The 18,479-nt window shown below is 53.2% G+C and overlaps 1 protein-coding gene across 6 annotated transcripts in view; it reads left to right on the top strand.

The window, feature by feature from the left end:
- The window catches only part of meis2a (Meis homeobox 2a), a 74,871-nt gene that overhangs the window by 26,308 nt on the left and 30,084 nt on the right, over positions 1–18,479 (top strand). For 5 of the 6 annotated variants that reach the window (XM_027011592.2, XM_027011591.2, XM_035532626.1 and 2 more), the window contains exon 8: positions 4,172–4,317. In XM_027011592.2, the coding sequence (XP_026867393.2) occupies positions 4,172–4,317 (146 nt within the window). The remainder of the gene's footprint in view (positions 1–4,171; positions 4,318–18,479) is intronic. The other variant, XM_035532625.1, reaches the window with a different exon arrangement.

Below are 18,479 nucleotides of genomic sequence, written 5' to 3'. Positions count from 1 at the left end.
TACCGGGCGCTCAGAACGTGCCCGTCTGCAGCCCGTGAGCGCGACTCCGCGATGGGCGAGGTGGCCGTGCGTATGCGGACGGACACGCTCCGTGTCGGAAACGTGTGGTGGTGCTGGTGCAGGCGAGGGCCCTGCTCGAACCCCCGAAGCAGAGGAGGGGTGGACAAAGAAGACGGATCCCGGCGCTCCGAGCCCCCCTCTGCAGCCTGCGCTGGCAGCCGTTTGAGTTCCTCAATGTGCTAAACGCCGCTTACGCTGGCTGAAAGGTTGAGGAGGAACAGAGGCAAAAGGGGGCTTAAGACCCCTCTTTTTGTTTGTGCCTTTTCTCTGTGAGGGAGGCCTTGAAGAAAAAGGGGAGCTGGGGTGTGGAGGGAGGGGGGTGTCCTGGCACTGCTGCAGGCCAAGGTAAGGAGAACAGGATGGGGCCTGTGTTGTTCGCGCTCCCTTTGAGGGTGACCACTATGGCCCGGGTCACTGCACTCCTCCCTGCACCCCTCTGCAAGCTTTAAACACCAAGGCCTCTGCTAGACCCCCCCCCCCTCTCCCCCATTTTTTCTCAACATGGTAGAATCTGAGAATACATGGCTGAACAGCATGGCCCAGGAGTGTGGGGGGGGGGGGTGGTTTTGGGGGTCTGTAATTAGTTACTATAAGTGCAGCCTATGGAAGGCACTGCCTCCACATTCATGCTCCATTACCCTGAAACAAACCCCTAAGCCAACCGAAACGCAAATCTACTGCTAAGTTATTCCACAAAGACAAAGCTGGACCTCGAAAGGCAGGAGAACACATGCGTCTCATCATCTTCAGACCCAGGGTTTTTGCGAAGGTCTGGAAATTTTGGAAAAGTATGGAATTCAAAAGCACTTATTAGGAGGCATGGCAAAAGTATGGGAATTCAGAAAATATTTTAGAAAAAGTACAGCTATTCTGTTGCCAATGTAATGTAGGCTTAGCATGCCAAGATTGTAAATCAGCATGGAGGAAATCATGAGGAAAGTAATCTGAAATCTGACAGGCAGCTTCTGGACATGTGATGGCTCTCAGCACATCATGGGAAATTGTGGTGTGAGCTTAGAATGTTTTAGATCTCCACCTTTTAGATGCAGCCAATGTCATCAACCCCTGCCCCCATACCCCCAAATTTTGTTGTTGTGCCTGCTAGCCCATGAGCCCACATGCTCATATCCGCAGGACTTATTTGTAGCATCCTGCAGGCAAACAGGGCCTGCACACACCTCTCACACACACCTCTCGCCACCCAGGACACACACCGTACATCATTCGGCCGCATGTCCGCAGGCAGACAGCACTTCTGTGCCAAATTCCCACAAATTTCCGTTAATGTTATATTCGCTGACATCCTGGACTTTTAATGAGCACGGGCCAGAATGTATTAGCACCCGGGAAAAGGCGGGAGGGGGGATACATGTTTAATAATCAGCCTTTGGTGATCCGGCAATCTTTTGAATGGAGTCCGCTTATTTATTTATCTGGCTATTATTAGAGTTGCTGCTTGCTGAGGTTCCAGAGGTGGGTAACAGGAGGCTAGCCTGTCAGCTAGCCACGCTGGCCCTCGCACAGACGCATGCCACGCTGTCGTCGGGAGAGAGATGGGACGAGAACGAGGAAGACGGAGTGAAGAAAGAGCGATGGGGCTGCCCCCCCCCCCCCCCTCGTCCTCCGAGGGCGCTGCTTTTCCAAAAGTGCCCGGGGCTACACTCTAGCACCTCTCCTACCCGAGGCCTTTCGCCTGCCTCTTAATAGCCTTCCCCCATCTGTGTCACACGGCCAGATGATGGGACGCTTCCCCTGCGCCCCCCCCCCCCCACTCTTCTTTTTCTCTCCCCGTCTCTCTCTCTCTTTCTCTCTTTCTTTCTATCTCTCTCTCTGGCTTTTTTGCGGCGTGCACATCCACACAGGTTAAAATGCCAGAGTTGCCAGGGAACAGTCAGAAGCCATTAGCGTTTGGGACAATTTGCCCTGCAGCGTTCCTTCTCTGGCTCATAAGAAAGGAGTGGGGGTGGATGTAAATCACCACCTCTCCTTTAGATGTAATGAGGGTGTGCAAGTTTCTTTCTTTCTTGTCCTGCATTTCTCTTTCCTTCATTTTTCTCTCTGTTTCACACAACTATAGTTGCATCAGTTTTTTTTTTTTCTTTGTTGATGATCCCCGCTGCTTTGCACAGCCGTCCTGTCCACCATCTGTGTGAAGACTTGGCTGTGTGTTTGTCTTTGCACGCGCAAACCTACAGTACTCGTAGCTGTACGGATGCGATCGCACGCATCGCTTTAGCTGGGAGGCAGGCTGGTCACTGTGACCAGTGTAGAAGCACATGCACTGAGCGCGCGCGTGTGTGTGTGTGTGTGTGTGTGTGTGTGTGTGAGAGAGAGAGAGAGGAGCTGAAAGCCTGGGAGTCTGATTTCACCCTGCTGGGGAGGCAGGCTGAGCAGCCTGGGCTGCAGGGTAATGAAGTGACAGGTCAGTCTGTAAATACGCGCGGGTCGGCCTGGCCCCGGAGAGGGGGAGGCTATCGCGTTGCAGTGAAAATGGAAACGTCAATAAAATTAATCTGCCAGCCTTTTGGCCAGGGCCACTCAGCCTCCGTGCGTCCGGGGTCCAAACCAGAACGGCTGTGTGGACAACAAAATGGGGGGGCTTATGACACCACCACAACAACACCACGTTGGACTCCTGGACCCAAAAACGACATGTGCAATCCCCCCTCCTCCACTCGCTGGACCCATCCCATCCCACCCCCAGCTCCTTACACACCAGGACACACTTCTCCCCTCCTTGGGTGATGTTATTATTATTGAAGTGGAGAGCAAACTGGAGAATTAGCACGCCGGCTGGGTCGGGTTTCTCAGGAAGCTGCGCGCGTCCGGGCCCAGGGCTTTTCAGCTGGGTCCGGGTTTATTGTTTTAGGCTTCCCCGTACAAGGGCTTTTACTTAGCCAGGGATTTATGGCATCTCTCCTAGCTTGTTCTACCAGGCCAGCTCCCCCAGCTTATCGCCCACTCGCCCCAACCTCGCCCCACCCTCGGCCGCAGATGGGACTCCATCGCCAGCTCCATCCGGCCCGGGCTGATAGCAGAGAGTCGCCATGTTTTCTGGGTTTGTTTTTTTTTTTCCTCTTTGTATATTTTCACTAATGATGGCAAAGCAAAACAGAAGCGGTGAGAGAGGGAAGGCAGGGGGGACGAGACACGAGGACGAGAGCAGACGAGAGCGGCGCTGTCCTTGTATTCTTCATGTATTTTGCATTTGATTACGCCACCAGTCGGATTCTTTCTACTTCCTCCTTTTTAACGTTATTAGTTCAAATATTTATGCGAGATTATGGCCTGTATAGGTGCGCGTGATTGATGTCTCCCCAAAAACAGGAAGACATGCAAGTCTGAATTTTCAGAATGTCGGGGTCCTGCTATGCCTTAGTGCAGGAGTTTTTCAGATACATAATTTAGATGCCCTCAAGGAAGGCTTTCAAGGCATTCTCGCCCGAGGGTAAGAAAAAATAACTATGACTGTTAAAAGTAAATCATTTTTGCTAATGCACAATTAATGGTGGCGAGCGGGAGTGAGAAACGTGGGGGCTGTGGGACAGTAGCTCTGGATGAAAATGAGCCGGCCCGCCTTCAGATGCACGTCTCCCACCCGAGCCAGACGCTGGCAGGCGTGAATGCCGACGTCATGCAAATGAGCGCGCGCGTGTGTGTGTGTGTGTGTGTGTGTGTGTGTGTCTGAGCGCAGCAAACACCTCTACCCATACCTCCTTCTCTTCCATGAAAGCACACTCTAGCTGTGTGGGCTTGGGTGGCCATTTATCTGTGCGCTGCCCATTTATGTCTTTAAAAGTTCGTTCTCTCACCCTCTCTCCCTTCACACTGCTGAAGGAAACATCAGAAAAAAAAGATCAGACTGCAAATTACGTCAAGGATGCAAATTTAATTGAGCTAATGATATGGGCTCCGGTCAAAGAAGCCTTGCAGTAGTTTTTTTTTTTTTTTTAAAAGTCAGCGTCCTGGGGGTTCAGGGTTTATTTTTAGGTCAAACTGAAATGCACACATAAATAAACCTTCCATGTGTGTGTAAGGCGAGATTCGAGCTGGAAGCTGTAGAGACTGTGGGATGCATGTTCCGTTTCTAAAGATGTCTCGTTTTGACCAGGAGACGGCTTAGACAACAGCGTGGCCTCGCCTGGCACAGGGGACGACGACGACCCAGACAAAGACAAGAAGAGGCAGAAAAAGCGTGGCATCTTCCCCAAAGTGGCCACCAACATCATGCGAGCGTGGCTCTTCCAGCACCTCACAGTAAGTGTCCCGCTTACGCCTGCGCGCACACACACACGCAGACAAATGTGTGTTCTCGTTAAGCTTAATGACCACCGCAATTTGCATGAACACACATAAAGAGAATATCACCTAGGACGTATATTTGCAAACAAACTCCTCTGTACGCTCCGCTGAACGCCCACTAAACGCCAACACTGCAGTAGCTGCAAATACCACCGTGGCCGTCTGGTGGCCATTTGGCGTTTGACGTGCACCTGTTGGGTGCCCTGGTGAAGTAGCCGGCTACTGGCCTAGAGGGGATGGGCTATAGGCTTGAACACGCCCACTGAGCATCCTCAGCACTCTGCAGGTCTCCTCCTGTTCCTCAGCTTCCACACACACACACACACACACACACAGAGGCATCCCATAACTATTTTCCTATATCTCATTATTTTATGCTCTAAAGTCTGTGGCTGAGAACAGTCAGAAACTCATTCTCCTTTTGTTAATAAAGAATGAAAGAAAATAGATTTCTCAAACATGAACAAGACATTTTTTATTTCTATCTAATCAAACAATAATCAAGGGAGCTGAATGGTATTAATATTTAATGTATTTACTGCAAATAGTGTCTCTTTTGTTCAGTACATGCAAAAGCTCTGTGTTAATTTAGGAGGAAAATCAATCCGGATACAGTAGTGAGATACGCCTCCGCTCTTGGGGGCAGGGTGGAGGGTTCTGCTCTGATTGGTTGCCTGTGGAACACTGTTTGCTCTCTTCTCATCACTAAACAGTTCTCTCAGCCTCAGCCAACATATACTCTCACCGCAGCAAACAATCATGCTTACTTTCCATCAAATTAAATATTTAAAGGGCGCATCATAGAGCTGTTGTGTGTATGTGTGTGTGTGTGTGACAGTAGAGAGCGTTCGGTGAGAGAAGCTCGTAGCGTGTGGGGGTGGGGGTACATGTTGGTGAGGGTTAGCCAGGGGCCAGAGACGGTCGTGTTCCGTTGCCCTCTCTGATGTCAGGACATTATCGGAGGCTCAAGCTGTATTGATCTGAACTGAGCGGGTCGGGTTACATGCGACCCTGTTCCTGAGCACGTGGCTACAGATGGGGCTTCTTGGGAAGCCAGATCGCGCATATATGTGTGTGTGTGTGTGTGTGCGTGCGTGGGTGCGTGTGGGCGTGTGTCTGTATGTGAAGAGAGGGGCCCTATGTTCTGTATTCTTTGGAAGGTCAGGTGCCCTTAGTGGCTGATCTGGCTGCAGCACCCCTGTGTGCGAGCCCAGCCTTGGCCCTGATTACCTAACCAAAGCCCAAATAATGAGGGCTCGCAAACACTGCCTAATTGAAAGGGCTGTAAATCCATTACATATTGGTCAGGGATAATCAGGAGCAGTTTAATCACTTTTCTCTATTCGGGAGCACTGAAGCTGCAACAGCGGAGCTCTGAACCTTGCCATGTGCTTATTACTCCCATCATTATCAAAATGACTTCACAGCTGTTCACAGCTACATCTCCCCTGCTGGAGATTTCTGCAAATCTGCAAAACGCTTTTCATTTGAGAACGAGTGTTGGCGAGAGACAACATCACAAGGTTTTTCTTTTTTTCGTTTTTTTTCTCTCTCTCCTTGTCTCTCCCTATGCTTCCTCGAGTTAGTTGAAGAGTGGGAAAAAAAATCTCAGACATAGAGGCCTCCTCTGAGCCACCTACCACAGTGGTTATTTTATTTAAATTTTTTTTACAGACCCCCACACACACACCCACGCACGCATACACACTCACACACGCCTCCTGGTTAATTTACTTGGCTCACACGAAGCAGAAATTTCTTGCTTTATTGAGGGATCATTAGGCGTCTTTCCTGGCGACTCGAGGAATGCCTATTGTAAGCGTCTCCAGCTCCCGCGCTCACGCTGCAAAAGAGAAGCACGATTCACAGAGTGCCGTGCAGCCTTTTCCACCAATTTTCTTTAGAATTGTTTTAAAATAGCCCTGAATGAGAAGAGGGAGAGAGAGAGAGAGACAGAGAGAGAGGAAGAAAGAGAGAGAGAATAAAGCCAGACAGATTAAGCCTAAGGAGAAGGTTTTTTTTAGACGAATACGAATACCTTTATTGTCATTGTACATGTACAACGAGATTATTCATCGAAATACAGCTTTCAAGACCCAATTTTCCTCTTCTTTCGGCAGCGCTCTCTGCTTTTTATATGTTTTCTCCCATCTTTATTGAACTCTTTTGTGGAAACCCCTGGTTGGACTTGTACAAGTAATAATCCGTCCCTTTTAACCTACCTTTAGAGTTTTTCCCTAGTGCAAAAAGAGTGCCTAATTGAATTATCCTCTACTACTAACTGCAGCCCCCTATACAAGTCTTTACTTGTTCACACACACACACACACACACACACACACAACACACACACACACACACACACACACACACACACACACACACACACACACTGCATACACATACCCCACACTAACACATCCAACTCTTTTACTTTAATTTGTTAAGCAAATGTATTTCCCATTTCAGGGTGCGTTTGTGGAAGAGAGAATTCTTGGGGACTTTGGCCTCTGAATGGCCTATTGGGGCATTCTGGCATTCAGGCATTCATTAGAGAGGGCAGAATGAAAGGATCGGCGTTGTATTTTCTCAAATGCTCAGGCCAGCATGGAGCTACTCTTCCATGAGCTCCAGGGGTCTCTCTACATATGTTCTCAACATCTAGCCATTGTCACCTATTTTGAAAAGCTCAAAAAGGACAGCCCCCCCCAACCCCATACCCCCCGACACCCCCCCCCCCCCCCCCCCCCGGCCATGCGCAGAAAAACAACACAGGCCAACAGTAACAATTGTTGGCTTTTGGATTCGCTATAACAAAATCGATGGCCCTCCCCTCTCCAGCCTCCCTGCACACTTTGACCCCACACTTTCATGGGAGAAACCTCACTGAGCCATTCTCCATTACCATTGTCTCTGGGTAAAAGGGCTGCTTCAGTTGGCCCCCACCACCAGATCCCTAAGGGATGGGAAAGACGGAGGGGCTTTTGGGGAAGGTCCCCACCGCATCCTCCGCGATGAATGCCAGACCCAAGCGATGCGGCATCGCTGTGTCCCGCGGACCCCTGCGCGACGAGGCCCTGGCAGCGCGCGAGCCCGCCTGTCCGGTGTCCGCTGCGGGCCTGGCGAGCACGTCTCTTTCTGGCTTCTCTGGCTCTTTTCCAGTGTCATTAGGAAAAGGGGAAATCCCAGCCTGTTTCTATAAGCCTTTCCCATACTGCAGGGAGCTTATGTTATCAGAAAGGTAAACTTCTCAGCAGGGCAAATTCCTCTGCTTGGCTTTGCATGGTGGAAGAGTGCAAGAAAGGAAGACTTGTGGTGGGAGGGGAGGAAAAGGAAGATGTAGAGAAAGTCTGCTAGATACGGTAGTAATTTTGAGGAAAGGGAAGTGTAGCCCTGGTGTTCCCCAGCTGTCTGGAGCAGAACTCTCTGAATTCTCTGGAAGAGCCTGTTTGCACTTCCATGCACCCTCCTCCAGAGCGGCCCTGCGAAGGCAAGGGTCGGCGCTGCAATGAAAACAGGAAGCACTCAGATACAAAGATACCACTCCAGGTCTGGCCTGTCTTTTCACTAACGTAAACCTTCAAACACCAGGGAAAATAAATAGGCTGCTTTGAGCAGGCCAGCGGCAGGCCTGAGTGGATTTGTAGAAGGGGACTGGAGTTGGTCAGCTGGTGGAAAAGTACATGCTCGCTCTCTCTCTCTCTCTCTCTCTCTCTTCTCCTCTCTCTCTCTCTCTCTCTCTCTCTCTCTCTCTCTCTCTCTCCCTCTCTTTCTCTCTCCCTCTCTCTCACAGAGATCAAGCCTCTTGGGTTCGGTGCCAGGCCGCCTCCTTGCTAGTCTGTTTGGGAAGTGCTGCTAAGCTGCAAAGCCAGGTGTATTGCTCCCCTGGGCTCACTGAAAAAGGGGTGATAGAACCCAGGACCGTTTCGGAGGTCTATGGGAGAACTCTGCAACAAATGAACGTGCCCTTATATGGGCTGGCCTTCTACGGTTCATTCTCAGCTGGTAATGTCCAGCTGATGTCGTCATGATTTGTGGTGTCTGTGCTGAAAGGCTGTTTGAGAATTAATTATTGAACGGTACTTAGCGTTGGCTTTACAAAGCGCAGAGCATTTCAAGTTCGACAGCATTGGTATTTATAGCGTTGTGATTAAAATAGGTTTGGCCAAAACATGGGTGGTTTCAGCAGCTGTGGTTAGCCGGTGGCAGCTGATCTGGGAGTGATAGGACTATGCGATCATGTGAGCCCATGGCTCTTATCTCCACCAGCATTAGCTGACCCTGGATCAGTCCCACAGACATGGGATGGCCGCATTCACCACCCCCTAAGGACCATCAATTGCCTTGGTAACCCAGTGTCACCTCCGGGTCACCCCCTTAGAGACGTGTTTTTAAAAGGCCTTTGAAAATGAACAGATAAACAAATAAACAGGATTATGCCAATAATAGGAGCGCATCGCTGCCCACTTCTGCTAAAGGATGTTTGTCCCAGAAGAGAATCTGTAGCAGTAGACTAAACAACAGCACTGCTCTGTCCTGTTTGGGTCATCCTAATCCACGTGGTTTGTTCCAGTCCTTTCGCCATCGTCGTGCTCCTGGAGCACATCTGCTAGCAGTTTTAAAAGAGTGGGCTAACACACACACACAAACACACACACACACACCCATGCACCCACACGCAAACACAAACACACGCACATTCATGCTTCGTGCCCATACAGCGATGTTCGTTCTACAAACCTGTTTTTCTCGACCTTACATTTTTCACTAATTTGTCACCTCTGTGTCAGGCTGCCATGGCCAGTGGGTGTGGGGCAACACCTCAGCCATTCATGAGCCGCAGCTTCGTTTAGCCCCATGCGAGCAAGCTGGAGGTGGGGGGAGGGCGGCTTCGGGGTCAGAGGGGGCCACAGCTGAAGGAGCCCTGCACACTAATCTGTCATGTGCTCGTTTGCCTCCTAGCTCAGGAGTCAACTCTGCAGTCTCCCGTGGCAACACAGGCAACAGTTCAGCTCAACACCAGTTCTGCGCCCGTGCGCGCGTGTGTGTTTGCGCCCCAGCTTGGTTGTTTATGTTTGTGGCTCTCTACGAGGGAACCTAATTATGTATATGTGCGTGTTTATGAGTTGGTTATGAGGGGCTTTGCAGCAGTGAAGCTAATTGTCAGCAGGGGTTGCAGAGCGGTTGCGTTTTTGAAGTCGCTGAGGTACGGGGTAATTGCTCCAGCGGCAGGTCTGCTCTGGGCTTTTGTCAGCGTGCCAGTTCTAGCGGAGGCTGCTCCGCGGTCCTCGGATGAGGACGCGAGTCGTCCCTGTCTGCCATCTGTTCCCTGCTGGCTTCTGCCTCCCACCGGGCTGCCGGTCTCCGCAGCTGAGAGCAGGTCCATTGATAAACATGCGCGCTCTTCTACAAGGTACAGTGGCGTGGTAATCAAGCCCCGGGTCTCACAGGACAGCCACTGCCGTCAGCCTGAGCTTCTGAGGAGCAGTCGCTCTCCAGAAGCCTGCTGCTCTCTTAATGTTTAGCGTTAACCAGAGACGCTTTTTCACTGGGAAGGAAAGAAGCACTGAAACTTAAGATGTCCTATCAAGTGTCTCCCCTATTCTTGTGGGCTGTATAATTATATGGGAAGCCACATCAACCTCTGCATTTCATGTTGAAGGCCTTAGTAATAATTCCTGGATGAATGTAGGGGTGTGCGTGCATGCATGTGTGTGCGTGTACGTGTGTGTGTGTGTGTGTGTGTGTGCGTGCATGTGTGTGTGTGTACGTGTGTGTGTGTGTGTGTGTGCGTGCGTGCATGTGTGTGCGTGTACGTGTGTGTGTGTGTGCGTGTGTGTGTGCGTGTGTGTGCGTGTACGTGTGTGTGTGTGTGTGTGTGTGTGTGTGTGTGTGCGTGCGTGCGTGTGTGTGTGCGTGTGTGCGTGCGTGTGTGCGTGTACATGTGTGTGTGTGTGTTTGTGTGTGTGTGCGTGCATGTTTCGTGTGCGTGTGTGTGTGTGTGTGTACATGTGTGCGTGTGTGCGTGCGTGTGTGTGTGTGTTTGTGTGTGTCACAGAGCAATGATTGAAAGCATTTGCAGTATGTTGGCCTTAAGCTTTCAGCAGCCTGGAGCGTTAGAGCAGCATTACCGTGGAATAGTGAGGAATTCTAGCTTACTGAAAGGTAGAGTCCACTCCCATCACCTCCTAATCCATATCTCTCACTGGTATCTCGCAATGGCACCTCAACGTATTCCATTAGAAGAGGAATACAGAGCAGAGGGGGTCACTTCTCCCTGACCCCCTTATCGGAACATGTGGAATTATTTGAGATTCCCTTTATTTACGTACACGTGCTCATTCCAACGCTGACTTACATGTGATAGCATGTGTCGTTTGCCGCTGGTGGTTAGTTGTCTCGCTTTCTTTCCTCTGCTGGTGGGCTGCTGTTAACACCTCGTGCTCATTATTTTAATGAAGGAGCAGGAATAGGAGCCTTCCCTAAAGGCTGCAGCCAGTCCGCGCCGGTCGGAGATGATTAAAGTGTCTCAGAGTCCAGAGCGAAGAGTGACACAGAGAGCCCGCGCAGTGGGAAAGCGGAGCGCTCGGCTCTGACTACCGGCCGCTAGGGCTGCGGCTAAGCTGGCCGCGCTTGAGCGGCGGTGCGTGACGGAGTGGCAGCGGGCCGTGGCGGAGGTGAGCTCCGCGCTGACCTGAAGAGGAACCAAACGGAGCAGAGAGCATGCGGAGCAGATTTATAAACTCCGAGGCCCACAGGAGACACCCTGGGAGTCCACGCTTCAACGGCAGGCTGCCCCCGGACCACCGGTAGCCACCCCCCACCACCCCCCAGGCTTCTCGGTCAGCCATCCACAGCAGAAGTGAAGAAGTCCACGCGCTCGCTGAAAGACCCTCGCCCTTCACCTTTAGAACACAGGAGTGATGTCATGAGATAAACGCTCGTGTGGAAAAGCGAAAGCCATCTGGAGACTTAGGCAACCAGAACCTTGGATTTTCAACCTCGGTGTTTTTTGTTTGTGTGTGTGTGTGTGTGTGTGTGTGTATTTTCCTCTTCATGGCTGACTGTGGACCATCCTGCGGTCTCCCTCCCGTCACCCCCCATCTTCCCCTCCCCTCCCCTCCCCTCCCCTCTCCATGCCCCTGCACAGTGCCTCAGGGTTAGCAGGGCTGGACCCCGGCAGGCCGTGGGCAGGCCGGGGCATTAATCAGCGCGGTGGCTCTGGATCTGACGAGGGCCCTAGGAGATGGCCTTCTGTGCTGCAGGCCTCCACATGGCCCAGCCCCTTTGATATTCAGCTCGCACCAGGAGAGGGGAAATGCAGGGGGAAGAGATACCGCACAAACATGGAAGTAGCAAAGCAGGCAAAAGGGGAAAGGCTGTGGAGGGGGGGGGGTGGCAAAGAGCAGAAATCAAAAACAGACTCTGTTGCTCTGTTTGGTTTGTCATGGGACCTGAGCTTCACTGAATCCCTTGGCTGCCATTTTGTTGTATGATTTTTGTTTCCCTCCCCCTACTTTGGCTCTTTTGTTTTGGCTCCTGCTTATTGCTGAACTGAGGCCCTTCGCAGTGGGGGCCGGGCCCTGCCTGCTCCCCGACCTCCCCCCTGAGCGGTGGGGGCCGGGCCCTGCGTGCTCCCCGACCTCCCCCCTGCGCGGTGGGGGCCGGGACCTGCCTGATCCCCGACCCCCCCAAACACCCCCCCCCCCATCCCCAGGCCTCGCCTCTTCCTCTCGTTGTCATTCGATGATTACGATGAGGTGCTCCTGCTGTGCCGTACGATTTCACGTCTTCGAGGGCATATCACAGGCGGCGATGAGGTGCCTCAATTTGTTGTGGTTTCCATGCAGCCACCCAAGGTGCATACATGCAGACCCCCCCCCCCCCAACACCACCAACACCACCCTGGTCCTCACACCCCCACCTTGACCCACGCTCCCACCACTACAGCGCTTTGTTCTGCTAAAGGTGCCCAAGATGCTACGCGACGCTTTAGAGCCTCGGCACGTCTGCTGTGCTGCCCTAGCGACTGCAGCCCTCCATAGCATGCGTGCCTGCGCAGATGAGCACGTATGATAGAGTTCCCTGCATCAGAAATAGTCACACTGAGGGGGGGTGGGGGGTTGGAAAAGGGAAAAAAATCGAACAAATCCAAATCTAAGTGGAGCAGGCTTTGGCTCCAGATGTGAATCTGTGTGAATATTGATCGGTGCACGCTAGTCCTTGTATCCCCAGGGCTGCCGAGGTGCACACAAAAAAGCTTCTCTGCAAAGCCCGTAAACCGAGCGCCTACAATGATGGAGATGAAGGGGCCTGGCACGGCATAGCGAGCCCCGGCAGCCAGGAGAACCTCCCTGTTCTTCCTCCTCTTCCTCGTCTCCTTCCAGGAAGCGTGGGGAGAAGGCGGGGTGTAATTATCACTTTTGTGAATCCCCCCCTTAATGTTCATTATTTAAAACCAGCAGCAATTACAAGTTCAAAGGGGTTTAGGAGGCCAGCAACCCGCATAATCGCCAGCAAATGAAGTGCGGCTCATTCGTCACAGCAGAGCGCTCTGGCAGAGTGCTCTGAATCATACACACGGTGACAGCACTGGATTTCCACCCAGGCAACAGAAATCTGTGGCACCTCGGGGCTTGAGCGTGGTCTCTCCCTGCCTGCAATCCGCTTAGGCCTGTGGTATTGTCTCCCCGCCTCGCGCTACCCAACCCCTCCGGGAGCCACCCCCCTGCACGGGAAAAAATAAAACCCAATCAGACTTCGCCCTGGCTTCTGCCTGCAGTCGCCTGCCCATCGCTCCCCCTGTTTGTGGCTGCCCCCACGCCACGCCTCCCCCGCCTCGGACGGCCGTCTCTGACGGTGCAGAGGGCGGTCGCTCCTCGCAGGTGGATCTCCGTTACCCCCGTGGGCGGGTCACGGTGGCCGACCCTGTCTTCGGGCGGCCGCTTAGCGCACTCGAAGGAGGTCTTGCGGAGGCAGCAGTTAGCTCTGGTTACAGCGCAGCCCGAGTGGAGATTACAGCGCAGTCCATGAAAACACCGCCGCCCCAGATCCAAACCCAGGTGGTTTTTCTTTCTTTCCCTTTCTCTGTCTCGCTCCCTCTCCATCTCTCTTTCAGTCGCTCATGTCCTCCCTCGCTCTATCTCTCTTCCACTTTCCCTTTTTCCATCTTTCTCATCCCTCCCCCACAACCCTCTCTGTGTATCTGTATCTCTCTCTCTCTCTCTCTCTCTCTCTCTCTCTCTCTCTCCTCTCTCTCTCTCCTCTCTCTCTCTCTCCCCCCCGGTCTGTCTGTTTATCTGTCCCTCTGCCGTGGTTCAGTGCAGCAGGTCACCTTTCCTTCCCCGCTCTGGCTTTGTGTCCCGTCTCCCAGATCACCTGACCTCTTGTTCGCATTAGGGATCCTTGATAAAATCTCCACGGGGACTTGCTCCGCTGCTCCCGCCATTTCCTGCCTGCTGCTCTCATTGTGCCGCTTGCTCGCGCTGGGGCAGATCACAGTCTCCCCGGAATTCAGCGTGTCGTCGTCTCCTCCACCTTCATCCCCCGCCCAACGGCATGCGGGAAAGCGCCGGAGGACTCATTTGTCGCCGAGGGGAAGCTCTCCTCCTCCTCGGAGGCAGGAGCTCGGCGTTTCATTAAGTGACCCATCCAGGCAGACGGGCGCGCTCGCTGCAGCCTGTGCTCGTCCATGCAAGTGTGGGTATTAGAATGGAATCTGTCAGGAGATTAATGGCCTACCGCCTCTATTCCACTGATTATCTCCACACCATTCTTCCCTCTTCCTGCGCACATATTAAAAAGTAATGAAGCCTACGGAGAAAAGGGGCCGCAAACCTTCACGCATCATTTTAAGTTATTTGGACTCAAACAGAGAGTGATCTCTTTAAGGCACAGTTTGAGTTGGAATTAGGTAAATAAATGTGGAGTGTGATGTTGAAGAAATGTGCCGCGAAAGGCAAAGAGGCGTTTTTAAGCAAAGACAACCCCTGACACATGGAGCGAGTGTTGCAGATGTTAACGATTCCTCCCCATAGCATTCTTGGTGTTAGGACAGGGCTATAATTGCTGTAATAGATGTGGTAACTGCTGACAGTAATGGAGTTGTGGAGAACTATCTCAAGCCCCAGAATTAGGGCAACGTGCGAAGCCGCGTCAAGATGTCTGCCGCATACCTCTGACCGCGGTGTGGCCCGTTACGCTGCAGCCCGCTCTCTGCCGCTGGGCCCCTCGTTTGCCCCCCCACCCCAGGGGGTGACTGGACCCATTGTCCTCGTCCGTGCTGTACGGCCGCTCTGTCCACCTCCACCCCAAGGCGAGGGGGTTAGGGAGCAGGGTTAATGTCCCCCTCCATACTGACCCTGGTGAAAGGCACTGGGGCTCACTCAGGAAAATGACTTCCTGAGACATTAACGTCAGTCAGCAGACTAGATGGGCCCCCCATTCGTGGCCACTGGAACAGCCTGAAATAGGAAGGTGAAGGGGGGAGAGGCGTATTGTACACACCTGAAGGGAAACGGGCCAGGGGTCTTATTGTGAACGCGCGAGCTTCATTTGGCTTTAGCGTGTGGTAATGACTTGCGCTCTGGGTCACGCTCGGCCAGAGCCGCACTGTCAGCGGGGTCGCCATTACCTAGCCACTTTAATACGGGAGGCTCCATTATAGAGGCACGCTGCTCGATTCTGCGCCGGTCAAAGTCTACTGTACTCGCCGCGGCTCGATTGCATCATGAATTATTGCGCAGTGGTTGGGAGGGGGCAAGGGCTAGGTGAGGGAGTGGGCGAGAGAGAGAGAGAGAGAGAGAGAGAAAGTGCACTAAAAAGACAACAGCAGCGGCAGCTGCCTTAAAACTTGCACTGGCTTTCATGCAAGTGATGTGGAGCGGGGGGAGGGGCTTGGGTTGCCTCGGCGAGCGGTTTTGTTACATTCCTGAGAGGGGAAGGCGGCGGCGCTGGTGGTGGGGGGCGGCCCGACGAGTCGCTGAAATGAACACAGACGCCTGTCAGCAGCCCTCGCGGTGCCTCGTGGCCCTGGAGGTCAGTGGCCTTCCCCCTGTGTTCCTGTCCCGCCGGAGCTCAGCAGGGACACCGCTTCCGTCGGGTGTGTGTGTGTGTGTGTGTGTGTGTGTGTGTGTGTGTGTATTTGGGGGGGGGGGGGTGCTCTGGCAGAGCTCACGGCCTCCTGCTTTGTGGCAGAGACCGGTCCAGAAAGCTCTTAGTGGATCCCCAAATCCCCCCTTTATCTGCCCCTCTAAGACAGCGCATGAGCTCTGAGAGTAGTGGCTATGTTTGGATTACTGGATCGCTCTTTGATGCCCCACCGTGAGGAGGAGGGAGGCAGGGGGTTGCAGCACTAGATTTAAATGCACCGCAGTGCAAACGCGCTGCTGAATCTCAGGCCCAAATGTTCATCAGCTTTATTAGAGGCCAATATAAAAGACGATGGAGAAGCTGGAGAAGCTGGACTTTTATGGAGGGCGCATGTGCGTGCGCGTGTGTGTGAGAATGAGAGATATAATATTTCAGTGTGCTTTGTGGAACGCTGCTCAGATGAGAGTCCGACTCTGCCAGGTCCCCGGAGTGCGCTCCCTGGACGGGCTGCCTGCTAGGCGCTAACGTGCGCTCCCCGGACGGCTGCCTGATAGGCGCTAACGTGCGCTGCTGATCGGGTTAGCGGCACACGGGGACGTTTGTGGCTTGCAGGCTTTTTTTCGTTTCATTAGTTAGGAAAACTGTCGGCATGATAAGGTCAGCCACGTTTCTGATCCGGACCCCGCAGCCCTGCCCCTCCCCCCTCCCCCTCCTCTAATAAGCGGTAAGCTGAGCACGCTGATGGTCATCTTCCCAGGGGGGGGGTTTGGGTAGTTGCCAGCTTCCTGCCTGCTTTGTCAGTGGATAAAGCCAGTAACAAACGAGGAGCCTCCAGCCAAGCCGGTCGGCCAGGTCAGAGGTCAGCGGGCCTAGGGGCAGGATTGAGCAGAAGAGCGGTGCGGAGTAGAGGGGCCGCTGGAATGCACTTAAAGGAGGCGGCATGGGCGCCGCGGAAACCCTCCGCTCTCCTCCTCTCCCAGCCCTGCGCCTCGTTAGAGCCCTTTTAAGTCTCCTTCCACTGCAGCGCTAGCTTCAAGATCGGAGAGATCCCTCAGGTGCTTGTCAGTTGGCAGCAAGTCGAACCGCCTCAGCGGCATGGCATTCCCAACCGGCATTCCTGACCGGCGGACGCACGCGACAGGTACAGGCTGCTGATGGACGTGGGCATGACTCGGCCCTGTCTGTCGTCATAGAGTGCTTCTGCTGGATCTCTGCTGGAACTCTGCTGGATCTCTGCTGGAACTCTGCTGCCTTCGGCTAAGTGTCGTTATTCTTTTCTGCTTCTGTTGGCTCAAGTGTCTGTGCTTTCACAAGGATGAGTGTATGTGTGTGTGTTGTGTGTGTGTCTGTGTGTGTGTGTGAGCGTGTAAGCGAGTCAGGGAGTCGATGAGGGTGGAGTGGGGGTGTAGGGTCGGCCTCTCTGCAGAGACGTTGTTTAGTCCTCTCCGAGAGCCAGCTAAATGGACGCCATGCTTGACTTCTACACTTTTAGCATCATTAAACTACAGGAAGTGGCCCCTGCAGCTGTTTGCAGACTGCACCACATTCCCAGCTAATGGCAGAGTGAGTGTTGGGCTCACTCTGGCGAGAGTTCTGCCCTTAAACCCAGCTCGACATCACAGATTCGCTCTTGGACTTTTGACATTACTGGTTTGCCTTGAAGGCTGGTGTTTGTCCTTCAACAGTTTGGCAGGGAAGTTCAGCCATTTTAGCTTAATCTCCCTATGCAAATCTCTGCCACAGAACAAAAAGATCTGTTTGTCTGTGCAAATACTCATTAAGTTCGTACTTCGGAGAAGAGCGGATTGCCAAGTGCCACTTCTAGAAGCGTGCTTTGTGAAATGAAAACCCCCCCCCCCCCCCCCCCCCCCCCCAATACATAAGCCCCTTCTGTAGTCTCAGATCAGGCCCTTGTTCCACTCGAGCTGGAGTATCAAAGTAAAACAGCATCATAGTTCGAGGAGAAGCTGCATTGTGGTTGGACACCACCAAGACCCCCTCGGACGGGTGGCTCATGGCGGAGAGACACCACCAATACCCTCTCAGATGGGTGGCTTGGGGTGGATAGGGAGTTTGGCGGGGGGTCCCAGGGCTCTCTGCTGCCTGTGAAGGCACTGAGGCCTCGTGTGGGAGATTCCGGTTCGTTACTTCATATGTTCGCAAGCAATAAGCTCCTCTCCTCGCCCTCATGCAGGCAAAGTATATTAAAGAGTGGCGCAAAAGAGCCAGAGCCCTGGGGGTCTGGGAATCGGTGGGGGTGGGGTGGATGTTCTGAAGCATTTGGCCAGAGGTAGTTAGATGCCTAATGATCTAATGCCTTGCCATGAGAGGTCTAAAGTCTGTTGCTCATTGGTGCCATTCAGACTGATCAAGTCATTACAGAGTCTGGCAAAACAGAACGGGGGACATTGCTCAACGAAGGTCTGTGTGTGTGCTGGGGGGTTGGTGTGGCTCAGTGAGGGTGTAGTTTGCAGGCTCTGGGACCTCTGCCTTGCCTGAGCGTCGCAGCCGTTGCGTTTCTCCAGCTCTGCATAGGACCCCGTGCCCGCGCGTGTGGGGTGATGTTTCTCCAGCAGACCGGGCCTGCTTCTGCCTCCGAGCCTTGGCCGTTAGGTCACTTTATGACGGGCAATGGTGACAGCGGTGGGGCTTGGCTGTCCGCTGTGACGCAACCCTTTCACTTTTATACCCCTGGCCTGGGTTTGACCGCAGCCCGGGACAATGGAAGGCCCTCGGCTGCCGGCCCCTTAGTGGCCCATAAACAGCCAGCTCCAGTTCAAAAGGATGCGGCAGCGAAGATAACAATGAAAGGCCGCACGATAAGCCCATTGTCTGGGCTTTCTGAGGGGGTCTCCGGGTGCGTGCAAGGCAACATGAGTAACCGGCCACCGCAACAAAAGTGACGCTCCTGCTTCGATAAACCGGGAAGAACTGCTAGCCCACGGGACCCAGAGCCAGAACTCTAGGAGTGGAAGGGCCAGCCAGGGCCGGGGTCGCAGCGAGGCGCTCCCGGGATGAACGGATGAA

Source organism: Electrophorus electricus, chromosome 13 (assembly GCF_013358815.1).
Source record: "Electrophorus electricus isolate fEleEle1 chromosome 13, fEleEle1.pri, whole genome shotgun sequence".
In the NCBI taxonomy this organism is placed as follows: domain Eukaryota; kingdom Metazoa; phylum Chordata; class Actinopteri; order Gymnotiformes; family Gymnotidae; genus Electrophorus; species Electrophorus electricus.
This window is presented reverse-complemented; position numbering and strand designations above follow the sequence as displayed.